Source organism: Musca domestica, unplaced genomic scaffold (genome assembly GCF_030504385.1).
Source record: "Musca domestica strain aabys unplaced genomic scaffold, Musca_domestica.polishedcontigs.V.1.1 29, whole genome shotgun sequence".
In the NCBI taxonomy this organism is placed as follows: Eukaryota; Metazoa; Arthropoda; class Insecta; order Diptera; family Muscidae; genus Musca; species Musca domestica.
Window position 1 is genome coordinate 4,692,010 of NW_026712296.1, and position 15,019 is coordinate 4,707,028.

A 15,019-nucleotide genomic window follows, 5' to 3' on the forward strand; every position below is an offset into this window, starting at 1 on the left:
TGATCGAAACCCTCGTCGCAGTGGCGGAAAAATGGGTCGTGAGCTGAACATATCACAATATTCCATTCGGCAAATGTTAAAAAATGAGCTCGAGATAAAGCCATTGAAATTCCAAAAAGTGCTTGGCCGAAAGTTTTGACCTATCGTATTTTGTTTTCTCCGATGAGGAAACATTAGTTGTCCAGCAGTTTGTAAACAAACAAAATGATCGTGTTTACTTGTCAAAGAGGTCAGCTGAAAATGTGCACCTTCGGTTGGCCACCAGCGCCGGCCATGGTGATGGTGTGGGCCGCCATGACTGCCGATGATCGCTCTCCGCTCGTATTAATCAACCGTGACATCAGAATAAATGCCGAATATTATTCCGAAAATATTCTGGAGGGTGTATTAAAGCCAAACATTTTGGCCGCAGACCTTGGACATTCCAACAGGACAGCACCATCTCACTCAGCACGCGCCACCCAAGAATGGTTACAAAATTACGTTCCTCGCTTCATTTCCAGCACACAATGGCCACCAAAATCTCCGCATACCAATCCGTTGAACTATTGTGTCTGGAGTATTATGGAAAGCAAGGTTTGCACTAAAAAATACCAAAGTATCGATCACCTCAAGCAAGCGCTTCGCCGGGAATGGACCAAAATACCGAAGAGCAACGTTCTGGCAGCGTGTGATGGCTTCATTGGCCGTTTAAAGCCATAATTCGAACAAATCTAAATTTATTCTAAAACTTGATGCTATTTCCGACAAGTTTTGTTTATCTCACCCTGTATATATTATTAATCAGCGTAAAATACTAAGACGATTTAGCAATGTCCGTATGTCTGTTGTAATCACGCTTTCTTTAGAACGAATTGAGATAGAAGACACACATGTGAATTTTAGCAATCGTTAAGTTCGTAAATGGGTTATTTAGATCCACGTTTTCATATAACCTCCATTTAACGGTACCTCCCAATATTCGGTATTCTGATGAATTTAGTGATATTTTTGACGGAATTATTTCAAATTTCGTAGCTGAAGTTCGTAATTGGTCCATGTAGGTCTGTGTCCATGCAGGTCTGTGTCTACGTCTAGCCCCATATAACGGTACCTCCCAATATTTGGTATTTTGACGATTTTAGCGACCAGAATTGTTTCAAATTTTGTTTTTTAAGTTCGTAATACATATGAAGGAACACGTCATCTTATAGCCCCCATGTAATGGGTTTCATTTGAGAGGTATTTTTTTCTACGGAATTTCTTTGAACAGTTTCAAGTTTCTTCAAAATGGTAGAGGGAATTAATAGTTGGCTTTTTTTACTTGTTCGAAATTCAAAAGATGAAATTCCAACGGATACCTCTTGGCCCGACTACATCGGTTGGTTGGCATGTGTTTTTTTATGCCATCTAGTGTGTATGTCCTAACTTAAAAAATCGTCGAAGCTAAAGCTCCAATTGATGGCAAGCTTTTGTTCAGAAACTAGCAAATACTCGCTTAACCACCGCATAGTGGATAAAAGTTTTTTTTTTACTTATATGGGAATGGGGCTGCGGCTGGGTGATTACAGCGAATATAAACAAAAATAACAAACAAACATTAATATTGAGTAATGAATGCGTGGAGAGATAGGGAAATAAGAGACCACAAAACGTTGAACTTGTTGATACGCGAAAAGGGTAAACAAGTGACCGGGCCCCCAAATTCTCTTTGCTTTGATGTTATCTGCTTGCATCCAACAAAAACAAGAAAAGAGAGCATGCATAGCTCCGCTAGTCCCACTAAACCACGAAAACTAACATTGTTCGAGAAATCGCCAGTATAAATTCAGTTGAATAGCAACAGTAGACGGTAGCGGAGCAAAGTAAAATTTGCGACAGAAAAATCAAAACAAAAAATAATAACAAAACCGAAAACATAAAAACAAGTGTTTGGCGAATTATCTAACAAGCGACGAGAGAGAGAGAGAAACACACGCCGAACATTGTCCACCGGGCGAATTAATAAAAATAAAAAAAAAAACGATAACGAACTAAGTAACTACCAGCCATGACCGGTGTTCTGCAAGCAGCCTCATTAAGATTGATGGCACATTCAAAAGCCTCAAATCTTGGTTTAATCACCCTAAGGAGTTTCTCCGTTTCTCCTAGTTTGGCACAGAAAAAAGAGTGAGTAATCTATGGAAAACTTTACAATTGTTGCGGAATTTTCCATTTCAATTTATGATTTTAATGTTCAACACAAGTGGTGGCGGTGGTGATCACTGATATCAGAAATCAATCTTAAACATAAAACATAGTCATTACATTCCATGGGTTCGGCAATACACATTTTACACTGCGATCCGCTGAAAAGTTTGAAATTTGAAATGATTTCACCATGACTAGAATTTATTAAACAATATTTTCAATTTGTTTATTTTTCGTTCGATCAAAAATTTGCAATGAAAAGAGAATGTCACAAAAACAAACAACTCACCCGTCGCGTTGTGCAAACTTACAAAAGTATTGCGATGATGCGAACTGATCCGAATTCCATCAAAACATGATTTTCAAAAAGAAAGAAAGAAATATTCTCCACCATGTATAGTATGGTGGCTATATTAAGTTTGTAATTCCGTTTATAACTTATATTTTTTGATTCCCTTATGTTTATGATTCCGTTAAGATTATGTGAAAAATTAATGAAAATTTAAATCTTTTATGGGGGAGGTACCTGAAGGAGTGAGCTGATGAATTCTAAATTTACATCAGATCTCATCTATCATCTTCACACCAGATCTTGTTTTAATAGAAATATTGGGATGCGTGAAATTTGAAGGAAATCGGATGCTTACTACGCATTTGTAAGCGTTTTGGTCATTCAAAATGTTGACCATTTGTAGGGGAGGTACCAGAAGGAGTGGACCGTTTCCATTCATCTTCACATCAGGTCTTGTGTTGGCAGAAATATTGGGTTGTGTTAAGTTTGAAAATAATCTAAAAATTCATAGTTATTCAAAATGTTGACCGTTTCTGTGAAAATGTTGACCTTTGTGGCGGATGTACCAGAAGGAGTGGACCAATATTGAATCTCCGAACCCGATCTAAGGCTGACAATAATATTACGATGTACCAAGTTTGGACCTAATCGAACCTTCAAGAGCTATCGTGCGCACCAGCCAGACAGACGGACGGACGGACATCACTAGATCGACTTCAAATGACCTAAAACGGATTTAGTCCAAAGAGACCTAGGATCTAAAACCTTTTTTTCAACTAGGCATGTTTTGACCATTTCAAATGATATATACCCCCTCTAGCCATATGGCTGAGAGCGTCATTAAATGCGTCCCAAAATTTCACCTCGACAGAGGTTAATTAGAGTATTTTTTTTTAATTGGGATTTTATGGGCATGGTCGAATCAGTTAAAGTTGTTACCCTGATCACGACAAGGTATTATTACGTGGCGGTTTTCGAGAGGGGGGTTTCAAAAAGTTCAGGTACAAAAATACCAATTTTCTTGTATTACTCCCGAACCAGTTTAAATAATGCCTTCATATACCCAATTGTCAGATAGGTATTTTCATTAGCTTTTAAATGATTATGTTTTTTTATTAGGTGAACGAATTCGGGTTGAATAACCGGGTTACACGAACAATTTTTTTGGGGTAATCAGGCAAAAAAATACCTACCTGTGAAAAAATTTGAGGCCACTCCAAGCAACTCAACATAAACCGTCGGTATTTGATACCAACCTTTCCAGGAATTTCTATAGTCCCCATATAAAGGCACCTCCTGATATTCGGCATTATTGTATTGTATATGTTATATAAAAGAAATGTATAATCAAAGGAATTGACAATCTGAATAACGTATTATTATAAAATCATGTTTTGTGAACACATAAGACAATTTTCTCGTGGCTTGACTATTGGATTGGCTCTTAATGTAGGTAAAATTTTAAAAAGTCTTTTCAGAAGCTAATATATTATGAGCGTTGCTAATGATATTTTTTATATGAACCACGGAAGATGCTATTGCTCTATGACCGTAACTTTTAATGGTACAACAATTAAGAGAGCGATATAAATATGAATACTATCCTCGAAGAACCAATTGCAGTTGAAGAACTAAGCAAACCAGTGCAGTTTGCCTCAACCACATTGAAAATTACGCAATCATCCCAATTCGCATTCAATATGAATTATGTAATTTTCAGAACATCTCTTCAGCATTTGAAATCTATTTCATTTCTAACAGTTTTCGTTTCGTATTTTTACAGACATGATGAGTTAAGACCTTGCACCTTTCATGTATTGTGTCGGTCACTTTATTTATTTTTATTTTATTTTCACTCTTTACTAAATAAGTCATCGAACAGACATAATATTTTCATGGATTATATGTGTATATATGCACATAAAACTACAACGGCTATTGTTTTATAAATCGTTATCAGCTATTCGCCCAATATGCAGTCGATAACCATCAATGTGCGGGGGAAAAAGTAATTATTGCCTGTGACATCATAAAAGATAAACTATTCTGGGAAATGAAAGGAAAAAGCCAACAAAGTGAAATAAATTAAAAAAAAAAAACAATTATTAACAAAAGTAGTAAATCGGAAAATTTATGAATTGTTATAGCAATGATAATTAAAATGTAATCAATGAACTTCAAAAACTTGACGATATTCAAAAACAGATTTTAGCTATTGATACAATTGAAATTTGACGATGATGCAATATATGATCGTGCAAGGGAAATGTTATATAATTACACAGTACTTACCAAACATATTTCCTTTTTTCATACCCTACACCATATTACGGAGGGTAAATTAAGTTTGTCATTCCGTTTGTAACACCTCAAAATATAAAATTCTATGTCGATTTAGTGGAAAATCAGGAAATCACTCTAGTTTCCGAACGACTTGAAGCAAGTTGATAAAATTTTAGTCAAATGCGTGTTTGGACTGCAGGATTTTCTGTATTAAAAATGGGATATATAGGTCCACGTTTACCACCACTTGGAACGAATTTGGACATTTTCAATGAAATTAAATCCGTTAAAACTTCTGTTAAAATCTTAGAAATGCCGAATATAGCCGTTATGTTGTAGCTAAAATAATCAAAATACCGAATATAGGGAAGTACCGTTATATCGGAGCTATACGAAGACCTGGACCTGCATAGACAATTTTCTGGCGTAGACTGTAGTTCCCATTACGAACTCTAAATAGGATATTTGAAACAATTCCGTTGAATAATGTCGCTAAAATCATCAAAATACCGAATATAGGATGGTACCGACATATGGTGCCTATACGAAGACCTGGACCTGCATAGACAATTTTCCGGCGTAGACTGTAGTTCCCATTACGCGAAAATCATCAAAATACCGAATATTGAGAGGTACCGTTATATGGAGGCTTTACGTAGACCTGGACCGGCATAGACAATTTTCTTTCATAAACTGGAGTTCCCATTACAAAGTCTAAACACGAAATTTTTAAACAACCCCGGTGTATAATGTCGCTAAAATCGTCAAAATTTCGAATATCGGGAGGTACCGTTATATGGAGGCGATACGAAGACGTGGGTCTGCATACACAATATTTTAACATAGGCTGTAGTACCTATTACGAATTCTAAATACGAAAGTTCAAAGAACTCCGGTGGATAATGTCCATAAACTCGTCAAAATATCGAACATCGGGGGTACCGTAGTATATGGACTATACGATATCGTGGACCTTAGAATGAACTTTTAGTATAGATATTTAGTCAATTCAATTGAAAATGTTGCTAAAATCATCAAAATACCGAATATAGGGAAGTATCTGGAGTATACCGTTATATGGGGACTATACGATATTGTGGACCGATAGACCATCTTAAAATTTGACATACATGCACAAAAGACTGAAATTTTAGCTTTCTATCTTTATTCGTTTTGATATTAGCGTGATTACAACAGACGGACGGACAGGGCTAAATCGTCTTAGAATTTGATGCTGATCAAGGATATATATACTTTGTTATGTCTAACATTATTATTTCGATAAGTTACACACGGAATGGCGAACTTAGTATACCCTCCATACAATGTATGATGCAGGGTATACAAAAGTACGGGAACACAACATGCGTTATTTCAAATCCATAACCGTTCGTTGTGCCTGTAAAGTAACCGTTACGTTGCATGTTAAGAGCAAACACATGTTTCATAAACATAATTTAATTATCAATCTCTAGGGACACAACCCTGGGCAACCCATTACTACTAGCATATGCATATTCCTCTATGAACACAGTGTGAATATTTTTTACTACTAATTCAATTAAAATGTACGAATGAATGGGTACGTAAGTTGGCAAACCTGTAGTGAAAATAAACATGTGGTGTTAATTGGTATCAGTTCCTGATGTTTTATGATGTTGTCACTCCATAATCCACAGGTTCTTTTCTCGTTGCACGCAATTCGTGTCATTAATAACAATTATCCAAAGTAAACGACCAAACACGAGCATAACTTTTTTGCACAATTCTAAATAACAACAAAAGAATACAACAATTGAACATATTAATTATACACTCACATACCTACATATATGTTTTTTTTTTAAGTTGTCAATCCCACTTCAGGTTCATTAATATACACACATAAATATATACGTTTGTGAATATATTTAGCTTGTTTTTTTTTTGCGGATGCTTCATGGCTTCTGACAAATTATTGTTTACACGTGTTTGATATTTTTTGTTTGTTTTTTTTTACTATTGTCAGTTTTTTTGTTATGTTTGTGAAATAAAACTGAAAAACAATGAAACACACATGCAGATAATAAAACTTACGGAGCTCCAGAAGCAACGGGGGAATAAATATTCAAACATACATATTAATTAGTTAGTTCTTATGAAATGCGTAGAAGAGTTTTCAAATACTCCGTAATCTTGATCCTATATCTACACGTTTGTATTTAGGACTAGGTTTTTTTATATTCTACACCATACATAGAATGGTGGGTATATTAAGTTCGTCATTCCGTTTATAACTCATTGAAATAATAATTTTAGACCCAACATATATACATATAAACATATATACACTTTATATATTCTTGATCATCGTAAAAGTCTAAGACGATTTAGCCCTGACCGATCGTCTGTCCGGCTGTCGTAATCACGCTAGAGTCAAATCAAATAAAGATACGAAGCTAACATTTTGCACAGATCAGTCTTTTGTCTGCAGGCAGGTCAAATTCGAAGATGGCCTATATCGGTCCACGATATCGTATAGCCCCCATATAAAGGTACCCCCGAGATTCGGTATTTTGATGATTGAAGCCAAACTTTTTAATAAAATTGTTTGAAAATCTACAAAAGGAGTTCCTTCCGAATACTTTATCCCCTGGAAGAGTATTGTGTATATCGGTCCACGATATCGTATAGCCCCTATATAACGGTATCTCCCTTTATTCGCTATTTTGATGATTTTAACACATTATTAACCGGAGCTGTTTCAAATTTCGTATTTAGAATTCGTAAGGGGAATTACCGTCTATGACAGAAAATTATGTATGCGGGGCCAGGTCTTCGTATATGCCCCATATATCAGTACCTCCCTATATTCGGCATTTTGACTATTTTGGGTACAATATTCATTGAAATTGTTTGAAATTTCGTATTTAAAGTTCCTAATAGGTAATACAGCCTGTGACAAAAAAGGTTCTATGCAGGTCCAGGTCTTTGTATAGCCCCGATATAACGGTACGTCCCTATATTCGGTATTTTGATGATTTAGCTACACTATTCACCGGATTTTTTATACCCTCAGCCATATGGCTAGAGATGGTATATATCATTTGATACGGACAAAACGTGCCTCATCGAAATAACAATTTTAGACCCTAGGTCTCTTTGGACGAAATCCATTTCAGGACATTTTGAGTCGATCTAACGATGTCCGTCCGTCCGTCTGTCTGTCTGGCTGGCTGGTGCACACGATAACTATCGAAGGGAGTACCTGATTTGATCCAAACTTGATACATCGTAATATTATAATAAACGAAATTAACATCCGATTCCATTCAGACTTGGCAGGTTTCAATATTTTCATCAACACAAGATCTGTTATAAAAATGATGGACCATTCCTTCTGGTCCTCCCCCACAAAGGGTGAAAGTTTTAAATAACCAAAACTATCACGAAATCCGAAAAAAGCATCCGGTTCTCTTAAAATTACACACATCACAATATCTTTATTAGCCCAAGGTCTGGTGTGAAGATGGGATATATTGGTCCACTCTCCACTCCACTGGTAACTCTACCATAGAGGGTCAAAAATTTGAGTAACCATGAAACCCATAAAACGCGAAATTAACATGCGATTACATGTAGACTTGGTACATCGCAATATTTCCATCAATACAAGATATTTTATAAAAATGGTAGAGATCGGGCCATTTCTTCTGGTACCTTCGGCACATAGGGTTCAAGATTTGAAAAACAAAACGCTCAAAGAAAGCGAAGTAACGCAAAATGTGTTGTGAAGTCGGTGATTCTTTACAACTTGCTCCATCTAAATATTTCTCCTAACCAGGAATCTGACCTGGATATGTAATTTATCGGAATTTTTTGATTTTGCACAAAAGTGGATATAAATGTTCGATTTCCTTCAAATTTTGCATATACCAATATTTTCATCTTCATTAGATGAAGTATACTTGGTCCGCTATATCTGTTACCTCACGCATATTTCCACATTTTGCAAACATTGCACATATCTTATATAAAGTATAGGAATTAGTCGATATAGTCCAACTCTGGCACGTTATAATATTCATAACCTCCCCTATAAATGGTCTAGAGTTTGAGTAATCATAAATCAAGGATGGGGGTATACCTCTGTAGGAAAAACCCGACTGAAACTATTTTTCTTTTTTCATGATGGCTATGCAGGTCAACCTCTTCGTATAGACCCCAATATAACGACAATATTCGGTATTTTCAAAATTTTAACGGATCCTATAATTTTGAAAATTTCCAAATTTGTTCCAAATAGTGGAGGGTATTGAAAGTTCGGCCCTGTCCGGAACTTACTGCTTTTATTTGTTACGCGCAGCTCTACTAAATATGCCTAGTGGTGTAGGGTATGATATAGTTGACTTTTAACCTTTTATTACAGGTTATTTTAAAAATTCTGGGAGCTCCTTAAAGTATGCTATTAGAATTTAATATATAACTCCCTTCCAAAAATATTCAATATAGGTAAAACCTACCATATAGCCGAACGCATATATCTGCAGGTTATAAGCAAAACTAAAGGACTAATTTAAGAAATTGTAAATAGTCATTTGTTGAGTTTACTTAATTTGTATTGAAGTAGCTCTTTTTTATTAAACAAAACAATATTAAAACCATTTTTCAGATGCAAGGTACTTATTGTTGGAGGAGGCTCTGGCGGCTGTGCTTTGGCTGCCAAATTATCGTCAAAGTTGGGCAAAAACAACGTCATCGTTGTAGATCCAGCCGATGTAAGTTACTAGCCCCCCATTATCATAAAGCTCTCATATGAACCGAATATATCTTCCTAGAAACACTATTATCAACCCATGTTCACACTGATTGGCGGTGGCATGAAAACCGTGGAGCAAAGCTACAAACCCATGGCTCAAGTTTTACCCAAAAATATTGAATGGATTAAGGAAAAGGCACAACATTTCGACCCTAATAATAATACCGTAACAACCTCCTCGGGGCAAGAAATCAAATACGATATGTTGTTGTTGGCAGCAGGTCTGCAATTGAACTACAATAAAGTAAAGGGGCTATCATTATTTGATAAACTTGACTTTAGTAATGCATGATTTTTTCCCAAACAGATACCTGGCCTGATGGATGCCCTAGCCATACCCAATGGCAAAGTGTGTTCGATATATTCCCCTCTGTATGTTGACAGGACCTACAATTGTTTGCGCAACATCGAAGAGGGCAATGCCATATTTACGTTCCCAAGCTCACCGGTCAAATGTCCAGGTGCACCACAGAAAATTGTTTACATTTCAGAACATTACTTCCGTAAGGTATGCATCTCTTGAATATGTTACCTCACCACGATCTACAATGATTTGGATTTGCCCTCTTTTCAGATGAACAAACGTAATAAAATTAACGTTACCTACAACACAGCGCTGCCAGTGATTTTTGGTGTCAAACACTACGCCGATGCCTTGTGGCCAATTGTCAAGAAACGCAATATTCAAGTTAATACCCGCCGTAATTTGATTGAAATAAAGCCGGAAAGTGATATAGCCATTTTCGAAAATCTTGATAATCCTGCGGAGAAATTTGAAGAAAAGGTAAGAGGGAGATGACAAATAATTATTATGGTGGGGGAAAGAAAAATTAAACTAATTTTTTTATAAAAACTGTTTTTGTACGTACCTTTTGTGATAAATTGCATAACAAATATTTTTTGTATCGGTTCTTCACTTATCTTCAGTAAGAGCTCAATTATATTTATGTACATGGCATATATTTTCAGTTTTAAATATTTTTTAAATATTTTTATTTTGAAATTATTTGAAAATATTCTGGGAGAATTTTTCCTACAAGAAAATAAGAAATTTTACTGAGCCATGCACTGAGAAATTTTTCCATGAAAATGTGTGTAAAATGTATTCTTTTTATACCATCCACCTTGAAAAGGAGGTTATATTAACTTTGTTATTACGCTCGTAACATCCCCAAATTTTCGACGTAGACCCCATATAGTATATACAGAGCGGAATAAAAAAAAATTGCAACAAAGTCAAACGTCATAATTTTTTTTTTTCATGGAATGTCGGGAATAGCATCAAATTTTAGAATAAGTATAGACTTCTTCGAATTGGTCATCTTTGGCACGAATCATGGCCTTCAAATGACCAATGAAACCATCACACGCTGCCCGAATGTTGTTCTGCGGCATTTTGGCCCGTTCCCGGCGAAACGCTTGCTTGAGGTGATCAACACTTTGGTATTTTTAGTGCCAACCTTGCTTTCCAAAATACTCCAGATAGGATTGGTATCCGGAGATTTTGGTGGTCATTGTGCGCTGGAAATGAAACGAGGAACCTCATTTTGTAACCATTCATGGGTGGCGGGTGCTGAGTTCTGTTCGAATGTCCAAGGTCTGCGGCCAAAATGTTTTCGTGCCCAAGGCTTTAATACACCCCCCAGAATATTTTCGCGATAATATTCGGCATTTTTTCTGATGCAATGGTCGATTAATACGAGCGGAGAGCAACCATCGGCTGTTATGGCGGCTCACACCATCACCATGGCCGGCGCTTGAGTTCTGATAGCCAACCGAAGGTGCACATTTTCAGCTAACCTCTTTGACAAGTAAACACGATCATTTTGCTTGTTTTCAAACTGCTGGAAAACGAATATTTTCTCATCGAAGAAAATCAAATTCGGCAGTTCACAACTTTCGGCCAAGCGAATCAACTGTTTAGCTCTTCTCTATTTTCTTTCTGTTGCGGTGTAAGTTCTTGCACTTTTTGGAATTTCAATGGCTTTACGCCGATCAACATTTGCCGAAAGGACGCGGGTTTCGATCAAGTCGCTTCTTTACTTTCCAAACCTTTTCTGCTGATGTTGCTGTTTTCTTCGGTCCACTTCCTTGACGTCGGGCTACGGTACCAGTATCACGGTAACGAGCGATGGTACGAGACACAAAAGATTTATTCACATTTAAATGCTGGAGTGCCCTAACGATAGCCACTTTTGGTTTTCCAGCCAAATATAAAGAAATCGCACCATCACGCTTGAATTCCATCACGAATAACCTTTTTTTCTGGAAAATTCTCACCAAAATGCTTTTGTACGCTTGTAAACAATATAATGAGCTGTCACTGGAATAATTTTAACAGATGTCGGAGGAGTGACTTAGAAATGACAGTAGTCTGAAATTGGTTGCAGTTTGTTCATCTCACCCTGTATAATAATATTCAGCATAAAATTCTAAGATGATTTAACGATGTTCGTGTGTCTGTCTCTTGAAATCATGATACAACCAACATTATTTGACGTAGAGCTTCAAAATTTGGTAGAACAATTTGATACAAACTTGCTACATCGTAATGTTATTGTCAAACTTAGATCGAGTTCGGAGATGGGCAATATCAGTCCACTCCTTCTGTTACCTCCCCCACAAAATGTCAACATTTTCAAAAAAAAAAAATAATTTACTGAATAGAAAGAGAAAATATAATCCGATTTGGCTTCAACTTTGCAAATCCTTATATTTGCATCAGTTCTAGGTCAGGTGCGAAAATGGACAATATCGGCCCACTTCAACCAGTACCTCCCCCACAAAGGGTTAACATTTTGAATAATAATAACATTTATAAAATGTGATGTAAGAGTCTCATAATTTAATTTTTTTTATTTTTTTTTTTTCATATTTTTTTTTAGTATTCAATGTTGCATGTCGTGCCACCCATGAGTACACCAACTGAATTGGCCAACTGCAAGGAATTGGTTAATGAAGCTGGTTTCGTTGATGTCAACAAGGACACTATGCAGCATGTCAAATATTCGAATGTTTTTGCCATTGGTGATTGTTCGGCATCTCCTAATTCCAAGACAGCTGCTGCAGCAGGTATGTACAATAAAATGTTGCAAAGTCTCGCACTTCAAAATACAATGAAATCTTTTTTCACCAATCATTACAGCTGCCCAATCGCCGGTGGTTTATAATAATATGATGGCCGTTTTGAAGGGTAAATCGTGTAACAAAGTCTATGATGGTTATGCCTCATGCCCTCTGGTCACTGGTTACAAAACATGTATTTTGGCTGAATTCGATTACAATTTGAATCCATTGGAAACATTCCCCGTTCCACAGAATAAGGAACGCTACAGTATGTTCTACATGAAGAAGGACCTAATGCCTCTTCTATATTGGCACATTATGTTGAATGGCTATTGGAATGGTCCCGCACTGATGCGTAATATGTTGTCTGTCTTTAAATTCGGTAAAAACTAAACTCACACTTAGTATTCTAAACTGATGACATATCATTGTAAATGTTAAATTATTTTTGTCTGCTTTAGTAATTTTAATAAACTATAGATATTTTTAAATGTGAAACGGATTTGTTTTATAGGTGTACCATCCCAATTTTGTACTTTACATCAACAAAATCAGTTCACATACATAATTTTCTTTTTACACCCTTAGCCATATGGCTACAGAGAGTATACATCATTTGATACGGCCAAAACGTGCCTCATCGAAATAACGGTTTTAGACCCTAAGTCTCTTTGAACCAAATTCGTTTCAGGACATTTGGAGTCGATCTAGCGATGTCCTTCCGTCGTAATCGTAATCGTACATCGTAATATATTAGTCAAACTTATATCGAGTTCGGAGATGAGCAATATCGGTCCACTCCTTCTGGAACCTTCCACACAAAATGTCAACATTTTCAAAAAAAATTTACTGCACAGAAAGAGAAAGGATAATCTGATTTTGCTCCAAATTTGCGAATCCTAATATTAGCATCAATGCTAGGTTAGATGCGAGAATGGACAATAGCGGTCTACTCCATCAAGTACCTCTCCCACAAGGGGTCATTTTGAATAATTATTACTCTTATAAAATGTGACGTAAGTGTCCGATTGTCTTCAAATTACAGAATTCACAATGTTATTGCTACCCCAAGATCTGGTGTTAAGATGGAATATACAGGGTGAGATAAAAAAAACTACAACAAAGTCAAAGGCCATAATTTTTACAATTTTTTTAATTTTATTGAATAAAAGCAAAAAATGTCGAGAATAATATGAAATTTTAGAATCATTTTAGATTTGTTCACTTTTGGAACGAATTACGGCCTTCAAACGGCCAATGAAACCGTCACACGCTGCCCGAATGCTGCTCAGGCCCATTCCCGGCGAAGCGCTTGCTTGAGGTGATCGACACTTTGGTATTTGCTTTCCAAAATACACCAGACACAATAGTCATTGTGCGCTGGAAATGAAGCGGGGAACCTCATTTTGTAACCATTCTTGGGTGGCGCGTGCTGCGGCCAAAATGTTTACGTGCCCAAGGCTTTAATACACCCTCCAGAATATTTTCGCGATAATATTCGACATTTATTCTGATGCCACGGTCGATTAATACGAGCGGAGAGTGATCATCGGCTGCTATGGTGCACATTTTCAGCTGACCTCTTTGGCAAGTAAACACGATCATTTTGTTTGTTTGGAAAACCAAATTTGGTAGTTCACATCTTTCGGCCAAGCGAAGCAACTCTAGCTCTTTTGAGTCTATTTTCTTTCTGTTGCGGTGTAAGTTCTTGCATTTTTTGCAATTTCAATGACTTTACCCCGATCTCATTTTTCAATATTTGCCGAATGGAAAATTGCGATATGTTCAGCTTACGAACCATTTTTCGGCCACTGCGACGCGGGTTCAGATCAAGCCGCTTCTTTACTTTTCGAACCATTTCTGCTGATGTTGCTGTTTCTTCCGTCCACTTCCTTGACGTCGGGCTACGCTACCAGTATTACGGAAACGCGAGATGGTACGAGACACAAAAGATTTATTCACATTTAAGTGCTGGAATGCTCTAACGATAACCACTTGTGGTTTTCCAGCCAAATATAAAGAAATCACGCTTGAATTCCATCACGAATAACTTTTTTCTGAAAATTTCACACCAAAAATAGAATGAGCTGTCACTGGAATAATTTTAACAGCTGTCGGACGAGTGGCTTAGAAATGACAGCAGTCTGAAGTTGGTTGCCGTTTTTTCATCTAACCCTGTATATATTTACATAATTACATTGTTTTTTTAGGGTCTAAAAATGATATAAACATAAATGTGAATAAGGCACTTTATATATAACTCGAATATTATGTATAAACTAGCCTTCATGAAGTCATTACTTTTTCACCCAATCCAGAGTTGGATATGCTTATTCAACTATGTTTTATACATTTAGTTGAAAATTAATGAAAATATTTTCAAAATATAAAAACAAACTAAATAGTACTAA

The 15,019-nt window shown here is 36.4% G+C and overlaps 1 protein-coding gene across 1 annotated transcript; it reads left to right on the forward strand.

Moving 5' to 3' along the window:
• The first annotated feature begins 1,589 nt into the window (after window positions 1-1,589).
• On the forward strand, window positions 1,590-13,106 carry LOC101897148 (sulfide:quinone oxidoreductase, mitochondrial). The gene is made up of 7 exons (XM_005176700.4): window positions 1,590-2,148; window positions 9,396-9,501; window positions 9,562-9,786; window positions 9,850-10,050; window positions 10,117-10,326; window positions 12,428-12,614; window positions 12,688-13,106. The coding sequence occupies exons 1-7, from the start codon at window positions 2,030-2,032 to the stop codon at window positions 12,999-13,001; spliced, it is 1,362 nt and encodes a 453-aa protein (XP_005176757.1). The 5' UTR covers window positions 1,590-2,029; the 3' UTR covers window positions 13,002-13,106.
• Window positions 13,107-15,019: the final 1,913 nt, after the last annotated feature.

What these genes read in the sequence shown, in the direction of transcription:
- LOC101897148 (XM_005176700.4), top strand. Translation starts at nt 2,030, where the DNA reads ATGACCGGTGTTCTGCAAGCAGCCTCATTAAGATTGATGGCACATTCA. An exon ending in CAGAACATTACTTCCGTAAG is followed by an intron (nt 10,051 to 10,116) that starts GTATGCATCTCT and finishes CCCTCTTTTCAG; the next exon opens with ATGAACAAACGTAATAAAAT. An exon ending in CAAGACAGCTGCTGCAGCAG is followed by an intron (nt 12,615 to 12,687) that starts GTATGTACAATA and finishes CAATCATTACAG; the next exon opens with CTGCCCAATCGCCGGTGGTT.